This window comes from Musa acuminata, chromosome BXJ1-3, assembly GCF_036884655.1.
Source record: "Musa acuminata AAA Group cultivar baxijiao chromosome BXJ1-3, Cavendish_Baxijiao_AAA, whole genome shotgun sequence".
Taxonomy (NCBI): Eukaryota; Viridiplantae; Streptophyta; class Magnoliopsida; order Zingiberales; family Musaceae; genus Musa; species Musa acuminata.
The window spans coordinates 15,396,469-15,422,447 of record NC_088329.1 but is presented as its reverse complement, the minus strand read 5'-3'; the positions used below and the strand labels follow the sequence as shown (position 1 = coordinate 15,422,447).

The 25,979-nt window shown below is 37.0% G+C and overlaps 1 protein-coding gene across 1 annotated transcript; it reads right to left on the bottom strand.

Annotated features, from left to right (window-relative positions):
• Window positions 1-3,885: 3,885 nt before the first annotated feature.
• Window positions 3,886-6,339, bottom strand: LOC135623607 (exocyst complex component EXO70A1-like). Its single transcript, XM_065126762.1, has one exon. The coding sequence runs from the start codon at window positions 6,135-6,137 to the stop codon at window positions 4,119-4,121; it is 2,019 nt and encodes a 672-aa protein (XP_064982834.1). The 5' UTR covers window positions 6,138-6,339; the 3' UTR covers window positions 3,886-4,118.
• Window positions 6,340-25,979: the final 19,640 nt, after the last annotated feature.

The window sequence follows — 25,979 nt, the reverse complement described above, 5'->3', positions numbered from 1 at the left end:
GATGCTATGATTATGCCATGCTTGCATCATCAAAAATATATGAATTGATGATAACTATAACGGCCATATTTGCATTATGCCATGTTTGCATCATGTTAAGATATCAAGAACTTACATCGTAATTTTACGTGTTGATATCTTACCATGTGATGAAATACTATGATTGCTAAAACACTTAAAATGTGTGCATCATGTTAAGATATCAAAATCTTACTTTAAAATTTTACATGTTGATATCTTACCATATGATGAATTGCTACCATTACCATCATTCACATTTGAAATTTGAAAATGGATGTCAAGCTTTGACATCATTTTCAGAGAGATACATCATGATAGGAATCATGATAAGGTTAAATGATTTTAACTTATCAATATGTCTCTTGAATTTAAAGGCTTTGAATTCAAGAATGGTTTATAGATGGGGGAGTTAAGGTTAACTTCGTTATCAATTGATTGTCACCATCAAAAAGGGGGAGATTGTTGAATCTCAGATTTTGATGATGAAGTCAATTATCATTTGTTATCTAATCCATATGTTGAGATAAGTGTGCAGGATTAACTACGATGGAAGAAAGACATGCAGCAGCAGTTGCGCTAGAGTCAAGACTATGATCACATTGGGAGTTCGACGAAAGTCCGGACGATCGTCGGAGGTTCTGCGGGAACAAATCCGAGAAGTCTAGGAGCTAGCCAAAGAAGCTCGTCGGAACTCGCCAAGTGGATCATCGCAAGTCCAGGAGTTTGTCGGAAGTCCGCCGGAGCATCGCCGAAGGTTTATCGGATGTTCGCCGGAAGTTCGTCGGAAGCTCGCCAGAAGAAGCGATTGACGCACCGGAGCAAGTTATAGTAAATGTCTTAAGAAATGTCGTAGTTAGCATGTAGATTAAGTTAAGAATGGGAGGTGATCCCATTAACTTAATCTGAGGGCAATTGGGCCCTTGACAGATCCAAATTGGGCCGAATGGATTAATCCATTCGGACCAAAATTCCTACCAAGTGGGGGCACCGCCCAGGATGCAGTCTCCGAGCAAGATTGGGCGGTGCAACCGCCCTAGTCAGGCGATGGCACCAGCTGGGCTCAGTCTCCGAGTGAGATTGGGCGGTGCAACCGCCCTTGACAAGTGGTGGAACCGCCTAAGCTCGATCTTCGAGCTCTGCTAGGCGGTGCAACCGCCCCTATCAGGCGGTGGCACCGCCTAGAGGCTCAGTCTCCGAGCTGTCAGGTGGTTGTACCACCCTAATTAGGAGGTGGTACCACTAGGACCTCGAAAATCCGGGAAAAGATATTTTTGAGCTCCAAATTCAAACCAGTTTGGGGCCTATATATACCCCATCCTTTCCTGCATGAAAGTGCACCGAAAGCTTGATCTTACTCTATGATTTTAGAGCTAAAAAGTGTTGTAAAGTCTAAAAGTTCCCCCCCCTCTTTTCTTCCAAGTTTTGATCTTTCAAGAGAGGAGAGAAAAGTTTGTAAGGGTTGTCTCCTTAAGATGAGACAATTTTGGCTCCAAATTTGAATCCATTTGGGGCCTATAAATACCTCACTCATCCCTGCTCGATAGACACATAAATTGAAAACAAAAATTAGGGAAAACACTATTTTAATCTTGTGAGAATTTTCCTCCTCTAGCTATAAGTGTTAATTTTCAATTTAAGAGAGGGATGAGTGACTTGTAAAGGTTATCTCTTAAACCCGTGAAAAGAAGAAAAGAGTTGTAAGAGGGTAATTGGTCTTCGCCCATTGAAAAAAGACCGTTATTGGACGCTGGTAGCCTCAACGAAGGAGGAATCGAGAGTGAACGTAGGTCTCAACGATCGAACCATTATAAATTTAGTTTGCATTTACTTTATGTTTTTTATTTACATTGCAAACTGATTTCTTTCTCTCACTACACTTACGAACGTGCTTTAAAGTTCAACTCTTTTCCAATATCGATTTTCATTGAATGAGAATTTTCAAACCGACGTTTCTTACGAAAGTACTAATTTACCCCTCCTCTTAGTGTTGATTTCGATCCTAACAATATGATGCTTTTTTAATAATTTATATTTTTTACCAACTAATTTATATTCATCAAACAAGTCATGAAAAACATTAAGTAATTCATCATAAGGTAAATTAGTTTCGGTTGAGTCGCATACCTCATCATTGAGAGTCATCAATGCGTAGTTCACCACCTCGTTTTCATTAGTTTGCTCCTCGTCTTCGGATGAGCTCGATTCGTCCCAAGTCACCTTAAATGCTATCTTTTTCTTTGGTAGCTTCTTCTTCAATTGAGAAAATTTACTTTTGAAGTGTCTCGGCTTCTTGCATTCGTAGCAAATGATTGTGTCTTTTTTAAGTTCATTTTTGTTCTTATTATCTTGTTTTACAAAATTTATTTTGTTTTTTCTTATAAATTTTTTAAAATTTCTTATTAGAAGTGTTAATTCCTCATCATCACTTGAGCTTTCGCTCGAGTGGTCTTCTTTAGTTCTAAGTGTCATATCCTTCCTTTTTTTTGGAAGGTTGTTCTCATGTTCATCGTATTTATCATGTTTATTATGTGCCTTGCACGTCATTTCATAAGTCATTAATGACCTTATGAGTTCATCAAGTGAAAAATAATTCAAATCCTTTACTTCTTGAATAGCAGTTACTCTTAGGTCCTAATTTTTTAAAAGAGATCTTAGAATTTTATTAACAAGTTCAATATTAGAAAAACTTTTACGAAGAGCTTTCAAATAATTGACGACATTGTAAAACAGGTGTACGTGTCTCTAATGGTCTCGCTTGTTTCATTATAAATAATTCAAAACTATGAAATAAAATATTAATATTAGACTCTTTAACTCTACTTGTGCCTTCATGTGTTACTTCGAGTGTGTGTCAAATGTCAACGTGTAGTTTCGTTTATAGAAACACGATTATATTTATTTTTATCTAAAGCATAAAATAAAGCATTCATAGCTTTCGTATTTAAAGAAAATAATTTTTTCTGTAAATCATTCAACTCATTCATTAGTGTAGATGATTTTTGAAAACCACATTCGATAATATTCCATAAATCAAAGTCTATAGAAATCAAAAAAATCCTCATACGAGTTTTCCAATACGTATAGTTTGTTCCATTGAACATAAGAGGACGAGTGATAATGTGACCCTTAACCTAAAATATGAACCTATTAACACTAAAACCAAGGAAGTTTGATTTTTTATAAAGCTTAATTCTCTTGATGTGAGGACTTAGAATGTTATCAGCCTTTTCACCAAAACATCACATTATGAAAAAAAAAAAAAAAAGTCTTACTACATTATTTGTTACATAATTGTAAATCAAATCGTTCGTCCAGAATAAATTATGCTAAGCATGAGAATAAGGTCAAAATCTTACACGAGCAAATAAATCAAACAACAAAAACAGCTAAATCAGTATCCCTCAAGGGGATAATATCATCTTGACCACATGCTGATAAAATTCTTTTGATGTTAAACAAAGAGGCATTGGGTTAAATATTTAAAAGATGACAATTGATCCACGTCGTGGATGATAAGAAACTGTCTAGAGGGTGTCAAAGCTTACGTGAGAGGAATGAAAGAACTACATTTAGTGTTCCCATTGGCCTAAGTAACGGCTTTAGAAAGTAGTAACATGAGGTTGGCTTGCCAAAAATATATGTTCAAATTCATAAAGCGAACAAAGAGATAATGATGATTCTAAAGCATCAAACAGGATATTCTTTAAGATAGCTAACTAAGACCCTCTGACAAGATAAAAACATTAAGTGTTCTTGATACTGGGTAATTAAATAGTTCCTTGCAATATAAGACATACCACTATCGAACAAGCCATAAGTTAACCTAAACAATTCCAACAGCATATCTAAGTGATATTGCTAATATAGACTAAAAAGAATTTCAAAATATTAACGCTTGAGAGAGACTGTACATACACGAGTCCTTCAGTAGCTATATGTGTTCAACATGACAACTTTGTAGACATCTAAATACCATATCACAACAAACAAACTAATTTGTCAGAAAAAAGAAGAAATAACTCAAATGGAAAATATTACGTTGGAAGAAGTTATACAGTCACAATAAAAGTTAAATCTCCCCTTTGGCCAGAATTCAATTAAGGCAAGCTAAGCTTTCTTCTAAAGTGGCTTGATGGCACAGGCAACCCCTCGAAGAAATCAGCCAAACACTTCTCCAGATCCTCCACTGTGTACTTTATGTACTTTGTTGAATGCCATGCACCCTCTAAATAACCACCAAACCTTGCTAGAAATGCACGATAGGCTGGAAGTATCATTTCTGATATTGAAATCCTCAGCTCAGCTCGCAACTGTGGATCTGGAACCTTCCAAGCTGATTGAGTCTTGTATATTTCTTCAAAGGCAAAGTTAAAGCTCTTGAATTTTTCTTTGAGGACCGTCTTTGACAAACCATGGGAGCTTCCAACTAATCCCTCATCCTTCAAAAAAGACAAGACCTTAGTCCATGAAGTTCTCAAATACTGCATAGAATACTGCCGGATCTGACCCTGACGCTTACGAACCCAGTTATCTCCTAACAGAACCATCAGCTCGGACTCCTTAACCTTCTGGACGATATAGAGTACATTGTTCATCAAGAAAACATATTGCATCCCGGCATCCTCATAAAGTTTGGATTTCTCCTCCAGATTTACTTCCAGATATGACATTAGCAACAGCACTCGGTGAGCCACAGGGGTCATGCTCTCACCCCCTTCTGAGCTATCTCGACCATCTATGCTACCATCCTCAAGAAGCTGATTGAGCAAGGTGCTATACTCAACAAGCAATTTGATGTAATTCATCACGTACCGGTTGAGAGGATGGATCTCACCACCTGGCAATGCCTTCTTCGAAGTTTCTCCTTGAATTGCATTCCCAAACTCCACAAGTGTGCCCCTTACTGCATCCCCCATCCCTAAAAGAACCCTTTCTACCTCCTCGCAGATGAAATCCTTAGAATCCCCCAGGAACAGGTCCCCAATGTCTGGTAGCACATCCGCTAGAACCTCATACATGCCCAGGATGCCAAAGAGCCTCTCTGGCGATCGCTGACCTTCAGCAATTGCCTCTCCAAATTTTAGTAAGTGCATGACGCAGAACTTTGCAACCTCATCAAAGCATTCCTCCTTCAGGTCATCGGAGCCAGCAAGTATTTGTTCGCAGAGCTGCCTCTCAGCTGAGATGACCCCAACAACGAGCTTCAAAGCTTGCATCCAGTTCTTCATCTTCTTATCAAGAGTCTTCCACTCCATCCTTCGCACCTCCTTACTACTAACCGTGTCAGCTCCAAGAACAGTGAGGCAATCGGCCAAGATATTACAGCGAACGCTGGTATAAACCCGGCAGAGGTCATTTCGGGACCCAGCCGTGATCATCCGATCAGCGATCTGCCTAAGGTCGGAAATTGCTTCAGGGCGGATCAAATTGGGGATCTGCGTCTCCGAGAGGGCGATTGTGGTGGCCCGTGCCACAACGCATTGCTCTGACAAAAGCGACCCTTCGACGTCCTCAGCAGCAGCGTCACTCGTGGGGGATCGGAACGAGAGGAAAAGCCTTTGGATGGAGTCGTGAAGGTTTTCGGCGTCAAGGACGTCGGTATTTTGGATCATCAAGTGCCGGAACTCGTCGCCGAGGCGGCTGATGGAGATCTGGAGGGTCACCTCGGCGCAGGCCAGGAGATCGCCTCTGGAGGTCGCGGTGAGGGCGAGGACCTCGTCGACGGCGGAGAGGTACTCGGCGGCGGTGTCGGGGGAGTCCCACAGAAGGGAATCCGGATTGGAGGGATCCCAATGGAAGATAACCCTCTCGGCGGCCTTGAGGCGAGCATCCACCTCGGATTGCTCGCCATCGACGGAGGACGAGGAGGGGGCCTCCCCGTCGACGGCGGAGAAAGGGGCTTCGTCGTCGACAGCGGAGGAAGGGGCTTCATCTTCGCCAGCGGCGCAGAAAGAAGGGGAGAATAGGTCGGGAACCGCGGAGAGGCGGCGATCGAAGGCGGAGAGGATGCGCATCATGTCGTCGGCGGCCTCGGAGGTGGTGGCGAGGCTCCTGACAATGTGCCGCGCGGTGGCGATCACGTTTTCCGACCCGTCGGCCCTCGGGGCCGCCGCCATCGCAGCTCGCCGGAGATCCAAAACGCGGTGGCTAGGGCTAGGGTTAGGGCCGGGAGGACGGCAAAATGAGACCGGAAAACGAGAAAACGAATGCGTCCACGGGACGTGAACCTACCATCTAGTCTACTTCTCACTTCCATTTTTCTAACTTTTATTATTGTTATTATTACGAATATCCACCAGGAAGGTAGAGAGAATTTTCTCAGGACTTTATTACTTTTTTCGCAGGGATATCCTGAGAATTGAGATTTGTTTAATGGGATTAACGAGACATTCATGTGGATGCTTCAGGAAACACTTCGTGTTCTATGAAGATTTCTCGTAGGCAATTGTTGACTTTGGTCTAAGAGGATTATTCTGTTTGCTGTACGGGCTCCCCTTGGTTTCCCTTTAAAAAAAAACCAAATTAGTGTCCACAAATCTTATTCTTCGTATTACATTACCGCAGTCCAAATTACACTTAGAAACAAATCCTTCCTTGATTTGTAGTTGTGTTTATTTGACCCACTGCGTTTAGTTTTGGGATTAGAATAATCCCAATCAAATCGAGTAATTAGGATGTCGCTATCTATTGTTAGCGACGAGGTGTTTTTTTTAATTACCATATGAGATGGATTTGGAAAACCGGTCTGTGATAGTTGACCCTACAATTTTGAGATCAGAACACTAAGAAAAAAAAAAGAAATGGCTAAAAAATTATTTGACAGATTTAAAAAAAAAAGACCTAGCACATGAAAGATGAGATAAACGTATAAATGTAAATAATAAAATAAATTAATTTGTTAATTGGAAAACCATTACATACCTTATTCTTTGTATAAAAGTTGACTAGTCCATTAGGCTAACAATTAATTTTTTTATGGAAGTGCAGAATCTCAAATGCTAATAACAATTCATAGTATAAAAAATCCTTTCATTTAATTAAAAGTATTTACATCTTTATTTAGGTTATTGATACGGGTTAATATAGAATAGATTTCGAAAGAAAATTGATAGGATAATTGTTTACTGGAATAAAATTTTTTTGATAGAAAAAGAATGATCTCATGATAATATTTTAATAAAATAAAAAAATAACTCATCATCAAGTTTAAAATCAGAAAGGATAATAAACAAGAATACAAAATTGAAAACAAAAACTTATCACTCAAGAAAACATCTAAGAGATATAGAGTTTAAAAGAGAACTTATAGAGAGCTTCCACCAATATCATCAGTTTCTAAATTTCTTTCTAGCCCTAAAATACCAAAATAAGTACTAGTGCACGAAACAATCCTTCGTGTATAAGAAATTACGAAATTAAGTATTTTATAAACTAGTAACTAACCCCTTTAGTGCATGATCATGAAGAAAAGCACCTTGAAACAACTTTAATTTTGTCTAAAGAATATATTGGGAAATCTAGGACGACATCACATACGCAGCGGAAGAACAAAAAATAAAATCCTAGAATTCCTACCAAAAAATAAGATTTCATCGTCATGCAAAGATTGGTGGACAAAAACCTAAAAATTGAAAAACCATGCATATAAGAAAGATGTGTTCGTTACCTAGGGAGATCGTATATCCCTGAAAACTTACAGATCTATAGGAGATGATGAAAGAGGTCAATTGTCCTCCTCTCTAATGGTGATCCACATAGCAGGGGCTGCGAAGATGCTTTATAAATCCCTACCCAAATATCTTCCTCGCGTGCATGACTCAATCAAGAAAGGGCTGCCACTTCTTGTTATCCACACACCCTAAATAGGGGCTATAGTATGAGGAGAGGGAGAGAGAAGAATAGGAGGAGGCGGCCAAAAAGAACCTAGCTCATAGCTCTTTGGTTTCCTCATATTTATAGAGGCCCCCTATCAACTTACCATAATGGATCCTGTCATATTCGATATTGGATCTCCATCCAACTACCCATGCTACTTAGATTAGTGGGTCTCTACCAAATAATCTCTCACTGGCTTTTATTGGATATCATCCATAGGATCCAATAATTCATGGGCTTAATGGATATCCAATATGATAGGAGCTCTAGAGGATATCTCATATCAGAACCTATACTCGTTGCAACACCTACCATATATGTATGACCCTCTAGGCCCAATATCAAGCTTGTTGTAAGTCATACTTGTTAGATCTCCTTTTGGCTCAGTGAATTATTATCTCCATAATAATTCATTCAACTCATCAATTATGGGCGTTCTAAGCCACTACACCGCAGTCCTCAAACGATACAGGAGAATCCAATCCATTGGACCTATCTGTCCTTAGTTACCATGTATTTATAATCTACAGTCCCTCATCCATCTAATACTCTAAATATCATATATTGGGCATGGTGCTATCAGGCCCATATGGTTTCTACTCGAGTCTCGCCCTAATCGGATTCTCCTAGAGAACTCTTTCTCTCTCAATCTGAATGACTCTAGCAATGGATTTGTCTTAGCAAGAACACATGTGATATTCTTCTCATGACACCAAGGGCAAATGATCCTTTATCGACACTCAATTGCCCTCGTAAGATTGGTTGCCACTCTCGATGACTAGCTGTGATAGATTTGAAACTTCCAAACAATAAGAAAATATAGGGGCGACATCACATATGAAGTAGAAGAACAGAAAACAAAAAATCTAAATTTCTCAAAAAGATGTTCGTCGTCATGCGAAGATTGGTAAGCAAAAATATGCAAAACTGAAAACCATGTGTGTGATAGTGTTTTACCTAGGGAGATCATAAATCCTTGAAATCCTGCAGATCTATGGGAGAGGATGAAGGAGGTGAAGCGTCCTCCTCTCTAGCGATGATCCACACGGCATGGGATGTAAAGATGCTCCTCAAATCATTGTTTAAATCTTTACACCTACTATCTGAGGAGGAGAAGGGGAGAGGAGAATAGGAGGTGACAACCAAGAATGCCTCAACCTATAGCCATTTTGTTCTCTCCTATTTATAGAGGCCCCCTATAAACTTAACCCTAATGGATCCTGCCCTATTGGGTATTGAATCTCCATCCAACTATCTCTTAGATTAGTAAATCTCTATCCAATAATCTTTCATTGGCTCTTATTGGATCTCATCCTTAGGGTCCGAGGGCTTATTAGATATCCATTAAGATAAGGGCTCCAGCGAAGATATCATATCTGAACCTCTACTTGTCACAACACCTACCATATATATGTGACCCTCTAGGCTCAATATCGAGCTGGCTGTTGAATCTCATATTTTGATGATAAAACCAATTGATAGTATTTATGATTTAATCTATGATTTTAGTGACGCAGGAAGCTTCGATTAGTGAGAGACAACTAAAGCAGAAAGAATCATATTGGTCGGAGAAAAATATATTAGAAGATTGGATGTCGAGTTGGAGGATCGGTTGATGTATCGACAGAGGGCTTCAGGCCATGGTTTCGGGCATCGGGCCAAGAAGAGCGGATATTGTGCCAAGGATAATGGAGTTGTAGAGGTCAATTGGCCGATTAGGTAATAGGCCGCAAGAGAGGACAATGCGCCGAAGAATCGGACGAAGCGTCGATGGACCAATGACATACCGGACAACATGATTCATGCTTAGTAATAATTTTCTAGATCGAAGTGTGTTTTATGTGTGTAGGATTAACTACAATAGTAAGACATAAAGCAAAATGAAGTCCTAGAGTCAAGAACCCGATTTCGTTGGGAGTTTGAAAGTTCATCGAAAGTCCGGACGTTCATCGGAAGTTTTGTCGAAACTAACCAAGAAGTCCAGGAGCTTGCCAAAGAAGCTCATTGGAACTCTCTAAGAATATCGTCATGAAGTCCAAGAGCTTGCTGGGAGTCCATTGGAACATTGCTTAGAGATCGTCAGAAGTTCGTAGGAAGATTGCTGGAAGAAACTTAGACTTATGGACTTTGTTTAGCTTAATAAATATCTTAAAATTTATAGTTAGCATATAATTGGGATTAGAATTAGGCCAACCCAATTAGGGAATAGTTGGGTCAAGAAAAAGGCCCAAACAGTGATCAAACAAGTGAAACCGTCGTGGCACAATCTCCGAGACTGTGTCAGGCGGTGGTACTGCTCAGACACAGTCTTCCAGGCAGTGGTGCCACCTAGTGTGAGGCTACAGGTGATGGTACCGCCCAGTGCAAGCGGTGGTACCACCCGTACCTTGAAATTTCAGGGGATTTGAATTCTGGCTCCATTTTTTAAGCCATTTGAGGTCTATAAATACCCTAGCTATTCCTGCATGGAGAAGCAAGAAAAGTGAACAAAAACTCAATGTTTCTAGAGTTGAAAACCTATGTAAAGTATAGAGTCCCTCCTAAAGTTTAGAGACCATTTTAAGAGAGAGTGTGAGGGAAGCTCTGTAAAAGGGGGGTGTAAAAGTTCTCTTTTGAGCCTGCAAAAGGAGAATAGAGTTGTAAGAAGGAGATTGATCTTCATCTATTAAAGGAAGATCATTTGTGGATGCCGGTGGCCTCGACGGAAGGAGAATCGACAGAGTGGATGTAGGTCATAATAACGAAACCACTATAAAAACTTGGTTTACATTTCTATTCTTGCTATTTACCTTAACTACAAACTACTTACTCGCTTTACTTCCATTACGCTTACGAATACAATTTCAAAGTTAACATCTCTCCGAAACAGTTTTCATCGAAATCGATTTTAATCGAACAAAGATTTTTAAACCGACATATTTGAAAGATTTCAAAGATTTTTAAACCGACATATTTGAAAGATTTCAAAGTTAACATCTTTCCGTTGTACTAATTCACTCCCCCCCTTCTGCCCCCCCCCTCCCCCCCTCTCTCTTAGTGCCAACTTATTCCTAATAGTTGGTATCAGAGCCACATATTTCTTATTTGGTTTAACACCCAAGAAAAATGGCTCTTTTCGGCTTTCATGAGAGTTACTCTCTCAATCGTCCTCCCATGTTCAATGGGACAAACTACACATATTGGAAAACTCGAATGAGAGTTTTCTTGCTTTCTTTGGATTTAAATTTATGGAATATTATTGAAAATGACTTTCAAAAATCTTCTAAACCAATGAACGAATGGAATAATTTGGAGAAGAAGATTTTTTCTTTAAATGCTAGAGCTATGAATGCTCTATTTTGCACCTTAGACGAAAACGAATTTAATCGTGTTTCTATGTGCGAAATGACTTTTGATATTTGACACACTTTTGAAATCACACACGAAGGCACTACTAGAGTTAAAGATTATAAAGTCAATATTTTAATGCATGATTTTAAACTATTTCGAATGAAGCCGAGCAAAACCATTATTGACATGTACACCCGTTTGACAGATGTCGTCAATAGTTTAAAAGCACTTGGTAAATATTTTTTGAATTTTAAAATTATTAATAAATTTTTACGATCACTTTTTAAAAATTAGGATTTGAAAGTAACGACAATACAAGAATCAAAAGATTTGAACCATTTTCTAATCGAAGAACTAATTGGGTCTTTAATGACCTATGAAATGAGTTTTATGACACATGTGGCACAAAACGAACTTGAGAACAACCTTCCAAAGAACAGGAAGGATTTTGGACTAAGAATAATCGAAGACCACTCGAATATAAGCTTAAGTGATGGTGAACTTGAACTCCTCACTATGAAATTTAAAAAGTTCATGAAATAAAAATTAAAGAATAAAAAGGACTCAACTACTTGCTATGAATGCAAGAAGAGGGAACTACTTTGGGACGAATCGAGCTCATCCGAAGATGAGAAGAAAATCAATGAAGATGAGGTGGCAAACTATGCCTTAATGGCTTTTGACGACGAGGTAATCAAAATCCCCTTAGTTTATTTCGAAATTACATGATGCTTTTCATGAGTTATTTTTAATTTAGTTTAATTATTTTTCTTAAAAATTACATGTTTAATAATGTAATGAAAATGCTAAAAATTTGGGATTATGCTAGTTATTTTGAAAATGATGATGAAAATTACATGTTTTATGATAAAGAAATAAAATATTAGATTTAAATCTAATGATAATCCTATGTATGTTTTTAAGGAGCATTAATGTGTTTCATGTTGATTTCCGTATTGTTTCTCGATTTTGATTAAAGATGCTCTATGATTAATGATATCATGCCCAAATTAATGATGCATAATGATCATGCTTAATAAGTTTATATTTTAAAATTATGCATGATAATTTTTGTGGTTTATGGCTTATCGGTTTGTACCCTAATGAAAGTTTCTTTTTCAATTTTAAAAATGATGCATTTTTTGATATGGCATAAAAGAAAAAGGTGTGCTTATACGAAAATAATTGAAGTATCATGTTTGACGATTTTATATTTAAATTATGCATAATGATTTGAAGTAATGATGATTTTTGGGTAAATTATGGTTTATTGATCTTGATGATTTCAATGATGAGATTTACTGTTTTGATTTTAAACCATGATGTATGGTTTTCATACAGAAAACTTGAGCATGCTTATATGAAATCAATCACTTAAATTGAAATAACTAAAACGAGGAAAACATTTTGTTTTCAAAATTTCTTTTTCTCTATCTTATTGATTTTGATGAATCTATTTGTTTCATTTTTATGAATATGTTAAAAGTGACTTTGTTGATTTAACAAGTTGAATGATTTGAAGATAAATGATGATTTTTCTCTTGATTATAACTTGTGATATTTTCTATATGAATCATCATCTTGATTTCTCTATATTTGATACATGAGATTTATATGAATCAAGTGTTAGGATCGAAGCGGCACTAAGAGGGGGGGTGAATTAGTGCAACGGATTAAAACGTTGATTTCGACAAATTTTTCGTACGATAAGAACGGAACTTGAAAAGTTTAACTTGAAAGCGTATTCTTAAAGTTGCGCAGCAAGGGTAATACGGAACTAAAGCAGTAAGAAGATTTGCAGTAATGTAAATGACAATAATGAAATGCAAACCAGAGATTACGCCGATTTAGAGTGGTTCGGTCAAATGACCTACATCCACTTGCGAGGCCCCTCTTCGATGAGGCTCCCACCTTCCACTAGCAAATCTCTTGAAAGGGAAGGGTAAATACCCCTCTTACAACTCTTTACAAGCGGTTCACTCTCTTACAAATTTTTAGCAAGAATGAAGGAGGTGAACACTAGCAAAATGAAAACAAGATTAGCTAGGACTTTTCTAATGCCTTTCTCTCAAACACTTGCTGCTCAAAAAGTTGTTCTCTCAGCTGAGATTTAAGGGGTATTTATAGGCCTCAAGAGGATTCAAATTTGGGCTTCAAAATTTGAATTCTCTTTGGGTTCCCGCTGTTGGAGGTGCCACCGCCCAGCCAAGCGGTGCCACCGCCCAGCGCTCGGGTGTTGGGCGGTGCCACCGCCCAGCCAGGAGGTGTCACCGCCTAGCTCTCGGGCACTGGGCGGTGCCACCGCCTACAGTGTTTTCAGCCCACTAGTTAGGCTTCAATCTTGCCCCAAACTAGTCTGAACTTGGGCCCAATTGGCCCCTACTTGGGTTATAGGATTAACACCTAATCCTAACCCTAATTAACGTGCTAACTATGAATTTAAAGACATTTTCTAAGCTATTACAAAGTCCGCAAGTCAAGACTTCTTCCGGCGAGCTTCTAGCGAACTTCCGACGGTCTTCCGATAAACTCTCGGAAACCATTCTGCGGACTCCCGGCAAGCTCCTAGACTTCACGATTTGATCTTGGCGAGTTCCAACGAGTTTCTTTGGTAAGCTCCGATCTTTCTCGGCGAGCTCCGCGAACTTCCAACGAACCTTCCGGCGAGCTTCCGAAAAACCCTTCGGCAAGCTCCCTACTCATTCTCGGCTAGTTCCGGCAGCATTCCCGACGAACCTTCGGACTTCCGTCGAACTCTCGAACTCCCAACGAATCCTTCGCGCTTGACTCCAGCACTTTGTTTCGCTTTATGTCTTCATCGTTATCGTAGTTAATCCTGCACACACAAACCAAAACTCTACTCCGATCTAGACAATTATTATAAAGCGAATTGACATTCTGTTGCTCGGCACGTCATTGGTTGGCGCTTCGTCCGATTCTTCGGCGCATCATCCTCTCTTGCGGCTTGTTGCCCAATCGGCGGTTGACCTCCACAACGCCGATATCCTTGGCGCAATTCCGCTCTTGGCCCGATGCCCGACGCCCGAAGCCTTCTGCCATCCAATATCCTGACGTGATCTCCTCCGACGCAACGTCAATTCCTCCTGCGTTAATTGTCTAATCCTGATCGAGTAGACCTGTATCACTCAAAATGTAGTCTGACATTTAAACACAATCAATTAGTTTCATCATCAAAATCCGAGATTCAACAATCTCCCCCTTTTTGATGATGACAACTAATTGATGACTAACGGAGTTAACCTTAACTCCCCGGAGTTTAACTAAACTCCCCCTATCAATATGCCATTGATAAAACACTTGGATTATCCCAAATCCAAGTAACATTCATCAGAAAAACATTTAAACTATCATGCAAATATATAAAATATTTAATTCAATGCATGAAGTCATCAATATACTTCTCCCCCTATGTCATCAACAAAAAGGAGAAGTAGCTCTAGCTATTTTAAAAGATATGCAAGTTTTTGCAACATAAAGCTAGATTTTCATCACAACATATAAGCACAAAAGTATAACAAGATTCTTAAGTTCAATCATGGCAATTCAACACTTGCTTCTTGTGCAAGATTGCACTTTGCTTTTCTTTGCAATGTGCATGATAGTATTTCTTTGTAATATTCAAAATAGCAAATTGTACATCATGCTAGCTAGCATATTAAAGATGTTCAAGACAGTAAGTTTTTCTTCTCTTTTGAGAAGTGTAATTTTGCTTCCTTTACAAAGTGCAAGCTAGCAAAGTATTTGAAAAAGTGAGCAAGTTTTGTAACATACAAGCTAATAAAAATTTCAAAAGCAAATACAAGATAGCTTTCTTGTTGAAGTGTGTAAGCTATCGATTCTTACTTCCTATTGCAATGTGCAGGTTGCAAGTCTTGCTTCTTGAGATGGGCAAGATAATGATGTTCAAGAAGACAACTTTTGCTTCTTGAAATAAGCAAGTTAGCAATCTTTGCTACTTAAGATATGCAAGCAAGCAATCAAGTTTTTGCATCTTCTTGACTTGTGCAAGCAAGCTATCTCCCCCTTTGTCATTGTCAAAAAGAAGGGAAGACCCATTACATCAATTATGACAAAGGTAAGTATCAATCTTAATTGTGCATCATCATATTTTCAAATTAGAATATGCACATTTTCAAAAACCTTATATTCATTCATGCATGATATTGAATAAATCGATCAACATTATAAGAATATCATACATGATACTAAAATTTTTAACTATTTGTCAACATTTTGATCATGATACCAAATATTCATCATTTAGAGTATTCATGATATAAAACATTAAATCAATATTTATAATACATCATTTTAGCGACAACTCATAGTATTTTAAATCATGATTTACATCATATGTAATACATCACATCATAATTAGAAAGCACAAGTATTGCATATATCATTGCAAATCATAAATGTTTCATATCATGATGGTATCAATTTGTCAAATTATATCCTACCAAAAACTTATCCCCATTTGTATTTCATGCATAATTTCACTTCATCACATTTGGAGTATCAAGAGGAATTAATTGGGTGATGAGATTAATATTTCACGAATACATGGAATTGTATAAAAAATCATATCATAAGTGTTTCATACATTCATATCATCACATGAAGGAATATAAACAAAAATTAGTGATGAGATCTTACTTCATGAATACAATAAAATTCATATAGCATATCATGGTTTATTAGAATTAGTCTTCCTTTTGGTGAATAGCAAAAAGAGTGGTAGGAGAGCAAGATCCTAATTCATGCATATCAAATATTCAATCATCAAAATCATGAACCATCTAGAAAATTCTCCTCTTTAAATATTCAAAGAGAGAATCATGATGAACATTCTTGGTTTACATAAAGTTTCAAAACATAATTGTCAAGATTATGAATACTAAAAGACTATGAAACATTTCGACAAATCTCCTTTTAAATAGAAAAGAAAATGTTGATTCATAAAAGATTTCATGTTATGAATTTCAAGAGATCAAGATCATGATTTCAATAAAAAATTATTCAAATTTAAATCATCAAAATCATTATCAAAATCCAAGAGATTCACAAATATGATACAAATGGATTCATCAAAATCAATAAGATTGAGCAAAATAATTTTCAAGAATGTTATCCTCTTTTCGATTATTTCAAAACATATGATTTTGTTTCATTTATACCAAATAAAAACATTTATCATGTTTAAAACCGAAAGAGTAAGATTTATTACAACAAAAATCAATAAGGTACTTTCATTATGGTAAAAATCAATGATCCATAAATCGTAAAAGATTCATCATCCATAATTTCGAAATTTATTAAGCATGATCATTATGCATGACACTAAAACATGGTTTCAAAATGTTTAATATTTTCATTGCACAATTTAATCATTATGCATCATCATATTTTCAAATTCGAACATGCACAATTTCAAAACTATATCTTTTATTTTTCATGCATGATACAAATAAATCAATCATCAATATCGGCATATCATACATGATATTCAAGCATTCATGATAAATCATTTTGGCAACATGATCATAGCTATTCAAATGATAGTATCTAAATGTCAAAATTCATTACATCCTATCATGCATGATCATTAACTTCTTATTTGAATTTCATGCATTATTTTGTTTCATCACATAAGGAATATCAAGAAGAGTTATTGGGTGATGAGATAAATATTTCATGAGTACAAGGAATTGCATGAAAATCATATCATGAAAAGATAATAATAGAAGACACGTTTTGTTTTGAAAAATCTCCTCTTAAATAATCAAGAAAAAATCTTAGGAGATCATGATATAGATAAAATTCATTCAATCTTAGAATAAGATATTAATTCAAGCATATAAAATTTCTCAATTCATTATGAATCATAAAAAGAATTGTGGTTCCGAAATATCACGATTCATTTAGAAAAATTTTCTCTTTAGTGCACGATAAGAAGAAATATGGCAATGATACCAATCATAATTCATTTGGATAATAGATGCTAAAAAGGAACATTGAGGATACAAGATCTTGATTTTTATAGAGTAAATCTCAAGTTATAAATCTCGAAAAATCAAGATAAAGCTCATTCAAATTCAAATCATCAAATCAAAATCATTTTCAAGATATTCATAAAAAGATGATAAAATAGATTCATCAAACCAAGAATTTTCAAGAAAAATACTTTTATCTATTTAGTTGTTTCATATAAGTATGCCTTTGTCCTTTTTGTGCCAAAAAATATATATATATCATCAATCATTTAGGATTGAAAAACAAATTTCTTCATAACAACCATCAAGATCATTATGTATAACTTTTAAAATCTCATGCATAAAATGGTATTAAAACATTTAATATTTTCATTCCATCATTTTGCATTTTTATTGAACATAATTTTGAATGATTCTTCTAGATAACTAAAACTTCTTTAGTTTTAATTTATATGATTAACTTTATCTTAGCATGCTCAAATTTTGTTCATATGTCAAAACCATACATAATGTTTGAAAACCAAAGACAAGGTTTAAAAAAAAATCATCAAGCCTTCCATTCAAAAGTCATGCATCGTCATTGAAAATCAATATGGAAATCGTCAAAATACAAATTCTTGCTTCTCAATCACATATATAAGATTAATCTTACTAGGTGTATAAGAATTAGATTTATATCTAATATTTTACTGCATTAACATAACACATGCAATTTTCAAGAAAATTAATCCTAAACTAAATTAAAAATAACTCAAGAAAGTATTATGTAATATCAAAATAAATTAGTGGGATTTTGATTACCTCATTGTTGTAAGAGGGTGAGGCATAGTTTGCCACCTCGCCTTTCTTGATTTTCTCCTCGTCTTCGGAAGAGCTCAATTCATCCCAACTTTTGTTCTTCTTGCGTTCAAAGCAAGTAGTTCCATTCTTTTTGCTTTTTAATTTTTGTTTCATTTGTTGTTTAAGTTCACCATCACTTGAGCTTATGCTCGAGTGGTATTCATGTGTTCTATGTCCCAAATCCTTCCTATCATTTGGAAGGTTGTTCTCGAGTTTCTTTTTTGTCACATTGTTCATTTCGTAGGTCATTAGAGACCCAATAAGTTCTTCGAGAGGTAATGTTTTAAGGTCCTTGGCCTCTTGAATGGCCGTAACTTTTGGATCCCAACTTTTTGGAAGGGATCTTAAGATTTTAGTGACTAGTTCAAAATTAGAAAAACTTTTACCAAGAGCTTTGAGTCCATTGATGACATCCGTGAACCGGGTGTACATGTCTCCGATGGACTCACTTGGTTTCATCCGGAAAAGTTCGTAAGAATGCACAAGAATATTGATTTTGGACTCTTTCACTCGGCTAGTGCCTTCATGAGTGACCTCTAGAGTTCTCCAAATATCAAAAGCCGAGTCACACATCGAAACGCGATTAAATTCACTTTTGTCAAGTGCACAATATAAGGCATTCATAGCCTTTGCATTTAAAAAAAACATCTTCTTCTCCAAATCATTCCAATGGTTCATTGGGAGAAAAGACATTTCAAATCCATTTTCGACTATGTCCCATAAATTCAAATCCAAAGAAAGTAAGAAAACTCTCATTCGAGTTTTCCAACAAGTGTAGTCCGTCCCATTGAAAAAGGGAGGACAAATGAGAGAGTGACCCTCTTGAAAGCCGTAAAGAGCCATTTCTATTTGGTTGTTAAACCAAGGTAGAAAAACGTGGCTCTAATACCAATTGTTAGGATCGAAGCAGCACTAAGAGGGGGGGGTGAATTAGTGCAGCGGATTAAAACGTTGATTTCGACAAATTTTTCGTACGATAAGAACGGAACTTGAAAAGTTTAACTTGAAAGCGTATTCTTAAAGTTGCGCAGCAAGGGCAATAAGGAACTAAAGCAGTAAGAAGATTTGCAGTAATGTAAATGACAATAATGAAATGCAAACCAGAGATTACGCCGATTTAGAGTGGTTCGGTCAAATGACCTACATCCACTTGCGAGGCCCCTCTTCGATGAGGCTCCCACCTTCCACTAGCAAATCTCTTGAAAGGGAAGGGTAAATACCTCTCTTACAACTCTTTACAAGCGGTTCACTCTCTTACAAATTTTTAGCAAGAATGAAGGAGGTGAACACTAGCAAAATGAAAACAAGATTAGCTAGGACTTTTCTAATGCCTTTCTCTCAAACACTTGCTGCTCAAAAAGTTGTTGTCTCAGCTGAGATTTGAGGGGTATTTATAGGCCTCAAGAGGATTCAAATTTGGGGTTCAAAATTTGAATTCTCTTTGGGTTCCCGCTGTTGGAGGTGCCACCGCCCAGCCAAGCGGTGCCACCGCCCAGCCAAGCGGTGCCACCGCCCAGCCAGGAGGTGTCACCGCCTAGCTCTCGGGCACTGGGCGATGCCACCGCCCAGCCCAGGCGGTGCCACTGCCTACAGTGTTTTCAGCCCACTAGTTAGGCTTCAATCTTGCCCCAAACTAGTCCGAACTTGGGCCCAATTGGCCCCTACTTGGGTTATAGGATTAACACCTAATCCTAACCCTAATTAACGTGCTAACTACGAATTTAAAGACATTTTCTAAGCTATTACAAAGTCCGCAAGTCAAGACTTCTTCCGGCGAGCTTCCAGCGAACTTCCGACGGTCTTCCGATAAACTCTCGGAAACCATTCTGCGGACTCCCGGCAAGCTCCTAGACTTCACGATTTGATCTTGGCGAGTTCCAACGAGCTTCTTTGGTAAGCTCCGATCTTTCTCGGCGAGCTCCGCGAACTTCCAACGAACCTTCCGGCGAGCTTCCGAAAAACCCTTCGGCAAGCTCCCTACTCATTCTCGGCTAGTTCCGGCAGCATTCCCGACGAACCTTCGGACTTCCGTCGAACTCTCGAACTCCCAACGAATCCTTCGCGCTTGACTCCAGCACTTTGTTTCGCTTTATGTCTTCATCGTTATCGTAGTTAATCCTGCACACACAAACCAAAACTCTACTCCGATCTAGACAATTATTATAAAGCGAATTGACATTCTGTTGCTCGGCACGTCATTGGTTGGCGCTTCGTCCGATTCTTCGGCGCATCATCCTCTCTTGCGGCTTGTTGCCCAATCGGCAGTTGACCTCCACAACGCCGATATCCTTGGCGCAATTCCGCTCTTGGCCCGATGCCCGACGCCCGAAGCCTTCTGCCATCCAATATCCTGACGTGATCTCCTCTGACGCAACGTCAATTCCTCCTGCGTTAATTGTCTAATCCTGATCGAGTAGACCTGTATCACTCAAAATGTAGTCTGACATTTAAACACAATCAATTAGTTTCATCATCAAAATCCGAGATTCATTGGAAGTTCGCGGAGCTCGCCGAGAAAGATCGGAGCTTACCAAAGAAGCTCATCGGAACTCGCCAAGATCAAATCGTGAAGTCTAGGAGCTTGCAGGGAGTCCGTAGAATGGTTTCCGAGAGTTTATCGGAAGACCGCCGGATGTTTGCCGGAAGAAGTCTTGACTTACGGACTTTGTAATAGCTTAGAAAATGTCTTTAAATTCGTAGTTAGTACGTTAATTAGGGTTAGGATTAGGTGTTAATCTTATAACCCAAGTAGGGGCCAATTGGGCCCGAGTTCGGACTGGTTTGGGCCATGTTTGGAGCCCAACCAATGAGCTGAATTGGCCTAGGCTAGTGTTCACCTCCTTCTTTCTTGCTGAAAATCTGTAAGAGAGTGAACCGCTTGTAAATGTTGTAAGAGGGGTATTTACCCTTCCCTTTCAAGAGATTTGCTAGTGGAAGGTGGGAGCCTCATCGAAGAGGGGCCTCGCAAGTGGATGTAGGTCATTTGACCGAACCACTATAAAATCGGCGTAATCTCTGGTTTGCATTTACTTATTGTCATTTATATTACTGCAAACCATTTGCACTTTAATGCTATACTGCTTTGTCTCCGTCTTACTTATCTCTTCAAGTTAAAACGCAATCGAAATGGTTTCAAACGAAACATTGCTTTTATCGTACGAAGTTTCCGTAAGTGTTTAAATCGTCGAAAGTTTATCATACTTTACCGTTGCACTAATTCACTCCCCCCCTCTTAGTGCCGCTCCGATCCTAACAATTGGTATCAGAGCCACGTTTTTCTACCTTGGTTTAACACCCAAATAGAAATGGCTCTTTATAGCTTTCAAGAGGGTCACTCTCTCATTTGTCCTCCCTTTTTCAATGGGACGGACTACACTTATTGGAAAACTTGAATGAGAATTATCTTACTTTCTTTGGATTTGAATTTATGGCACATAGTCGAAAATAGATTTGAAATGTCTTCTCTTCCAATGAACCATTGGAATGATTTGGAGAAGAAGATGTTTTCTTTAAACGCAAAGGCTATGAATGCCTTATTTTGCGCTTTGGACAAAAATGAGTTCAATCGGGTTTCTTTGTGCAAAACGGCTTTCGACATATGGCACACTCTTGAAATCACACACGAAGGCACTTCTAGAGTCAAAGATTCGAAAATCAACATTTTAATGCATGATTTCGAGCTTTTTCGAATGAAGCCGAGCGAAACCATTATTGACATATACACCCGTTTTACGGATGTCGTCAATGGTTTACAAGCTCTTGGCAAATGTTTCTTGAATTTTGAACTTGTTAGTAAAGTTTTACGATCACTTTCTAAAGCTTGGGAATCAAAAGTAATGGCAATACAAGAAACAAAAGATTTAAATATTTTTCCACTTGAAGAACTTATCAGCTCATTGATGACATATGAAATGGTGCGCAATGCATATGATGAACACAATCAACACTTGAACCACCTTCCAAAGAATAGGAAGGATTTGGAACTCCGGACAAATGAATACCACTTGAGCGATGACTCAAGTGATGAGGACAATGATGAACTTGAATTTCGGACACCAAATCTTAATAAGTTCATTAAACAAAAATCTAAAATAAACAATGAACTTGAATGGAGGAAGAGGCCAGAGAAGAGGAAGGCAACCAAGGATGAATCAAAAACTTCCAAAGGTGAAACGGCGAATTGGGCTTTGACGGGCTTCGACTACAAGGTAAGTAACTCAACTCTCTTGAATTATTTTGAAATTACTTGATGTTTTCCATGATGCATTTTCTCTTTTCTTTTGAATACTTATTTTTCTTGAAAATTGTATGTTTTATGTTAATAGAATAAAATGTTAGATTTAAATAATCATATATATGTGCTTGAGAGGCAAGAATGTGTATTTTAATGATTTCCATATTAACCTTCAATGATGATGCATGGTTTTTATATGGAAGGCTTGATGATTTTTTTTTTTTAAACCTTGTCTTTGGTTTTCAAACATGATGTATGTTTTTGACATAAGAACAAAACTTGAGCATGCTAATATAAAGTCAATCACATAAATTAAAACTAAAGAAGTTTTAATTATCTATAAGAATCATTCGAAATTATGTTCAATGAAACCATTGCATAATGATGTAATGAAAATATTAAACATTTTGAAACCATGTTTTAGTATCATGCATAATGATCATGCTTAATAAATTTCAAAATTATGCATATGAATCTTGTGATTTATGGATTATTGATTTTTACCATAATGAAAGTGCCTTATCAATCTTTGTTGTAATAAATCTTACACTTTCGGTTTTAAACATTATACATGTTTTTATTTGGTATAAGTGAAATAAAATCATATGAATTGAAACAACTAAAAAGAGGAAAATATTTTTTCCTTGAAAAATTATTTTTCTCTATCCTATTGATCTTGATGTTTATTATGGTAAATCTATGTATACCATTTTGAATCTCTTGAAAGTAATGTTGATATTTTGATGATTTTGATGATTTAAATTTGAAATGAGTTTTATCAAAATCATGATATTGATTTCTTGGAATAACATGAGATTACCTTTGATGATCATTTTGATTTATGGAATTTTGGATTCATGACTTGGTCTTACATTTGTTTATGAGATGGTTGAAATCTTTGTACGTTTGAATTCTTCCCTTCTCCTTTCAATTTATGCATGTTATATGTTAAAGATTTAAAATCATATTTTGGTATCATGCATATCTAAGAAATATTGATGTGATAAATTGAATAAGTTGAAAATGAATGATGATTTTTCTCTTGAATATAACTTGTGATATTTTTTTTATATAAATCATCATTTTGATTTCTCGACATTCGATACATGAGATTTTATTATAAATCAAAATTTCTCATTAATCGATCTTCTACGATTTTACTTGATATTCTCTTGAGAGGAGATTTTCTAAATGAATCATGATTTTTCCTTGTGAGTTCTTGGAGTTATTACTTGATTTTTCTTTTAAAACAAGATCTCTTCTTTGTACTCCTATGATTTTTCTTGATATTTTATTTAAAGAATATATTTACTATATGAATCATGTCTTTTGGTATTCAAATGGTTTTATCCTTCATGACATGATTTCTTTGTATTTATGGCTTGCATGGCTTCAAATGTTTTGGTATGATGCATGCAATGATGAAATATTCATAAAGTTAAAATGATGTATGCAATACTTATGATAATGATGTACATGATGTATTTATTGCATATGATGTGTATCATGAATGCTTTAAATGATGAATGTTTGGTATCATGATCAACATGTTGATAAATGCTTGAAAATTTTAATGTTTGAGTATCATGTATGATATGTTTATTAATGATGATTGATTTATTTTTCGGTATCGTGCATGAAAAATAAGGTTATTGAAATTGGGTATGTTTTAATTTGAATATATAATGATGCACAAATAAGAATGATACTTACCTTTGTCATAATATGAAAATTGATATAAGGGTCTTCCCTTCTTTTTTACAATGATAAAGAGGGAGCAAGAATTTCTAGCGTGGACATCATGAAAAGAGGCAAACTAACTAGCTTGCACAATTCAAGATGAAAGCAAAAATTACACTTCTTAAAAGAGAAGATGCAAATGTAACATTTGCCAAATTGTTTGCTTGCCTCATGTAAAACATTATCTCTTGCTAGTTTGGCATTTTTGCTAGCTTGTATGTTGCAAAACTTGATCACTTTTTCAAACATTTTGCTAGCTTACACTTTGCAAAGAAAGCAAAAATGACACTTCTAGAAGAAAGAGCTTGTTATTTTGAACATCACAAGCTTGCTTATCTTAAGAAACAAAATTTACAAAAGTGCTATCTTGCCTATCTCAAGAAGCAAAACTTGCAACTTGCACATTGCAATAGGAAGCAAGAATTATGAGCTTACACAAGAAAGCTATCTTGCATTTGCTTTCGAAATTTTTGCTAGCTTGTATATTGTGAAACTTACATATCGTAAAAATTGCTAGCTTGTAGTCTAAAGAGAAGCAAAAAGTTGCTATCTCAAAAGAAGCAAATGTGCTATCTTGCCTATCTTAAGAGGCAAAAATGCTAACTTGCACATCTAGCAAAACTTGACAAATTTGCATATTTCAAGAAGCAAGAGTTGCTTTCTTGAACACCTCAATATTGCTAGCTTGCATGATGTAGAACTTGCTATCTTGAACATTACCAAAAGTGCTATCTTGTATGCTGTAAAACTTGCATATCTAAAACTTGATAGCTTGAATGTCCTAAGCATGATGCATTACTTGCTAAATTTTCTAGCTTCAAAACTGCATGATGATAAAACTTAATATTATGTTTTTCATGCAATGAGTTGAACTTATATTACAAACACAAAGAATAGTTGTACTTCTCCTTTTTGTTGATGACAAAGGGGGAGAAGTATGTTGATGACATGATATGCATAAGTTTATGCATATGTTCATGATAATGTGTTGCAAGTATTCATTATGAATATTTCAATGACTTGAATTCAGTTTGAATTCAAGGTTCTATCAATATGGCATATTGATAGGGGGAGTTTGTTTAAACTCCGGGAGTTAAGGTTAACTCCGTCATCAAGTGGTTGTCATCATAAAAAAGGGGGAGATTGTTGAATCTCATATTTTGATGATGAAACCAATTGATAATTATTTTTATTTTAACTGCATTTTGAGTTATGCAGGTCTACTCGATCAGGATTAGATAATTAAGGCAGGAGGAATTGACGTTGTGCTGGAGGAGATCACGTTAGGATATTGGATGGTAGAAGGCTTCGGACGTCAGGCATCGGGCCAAGAGCGGAATTGCGCCAAGGATATCAGCGTTGCGGAGGTCAACCGCCGATTGGGCAACAAGCCGCAAGAGAGGACGATGCGCCAAAGAATCGGACGAAGCGCCAACCAATGATGTGCAGGGCAACAGAATGTCAATTCGCTTTAAATAATTGTCTAGATCGGAGTAGAGTTTTTGCTTGTGTGTGCAGGATTAACTACGATAATGACGAAGACATAAAGCAAAACAAAGTGTCGGAGTCAAGCACGAAGGAATCATTGCGAGTTCGAGAGTTCGACGGAAGTCCGAAGGTTCATTGGGAATGCTGCCGGAACTAGCCAAGAATGAGTAGGGAGCTTGCCGAAGGGTTTTTCGGAAGCTCGTCGGAAGGTTCGTTGGAAGTTCACGGAGCTCGCCGAGAAAGATCGGAGCTTGCCGATGAAGCTCATCGGAACTCGCCAAGATCAAATCGTGAAGTCTAGGAGCTTGCCGGGAGTCCGTAGAATGGTTTCCGAGAGTTTATCGGAAGATCGCCGGAAGCTCGCCGGAAGAAGTCTTGACTTACGGACTTTGTAATAGCTTAGAAAATGTCTTTAAATTCGTAGTTAGTACGTTAAT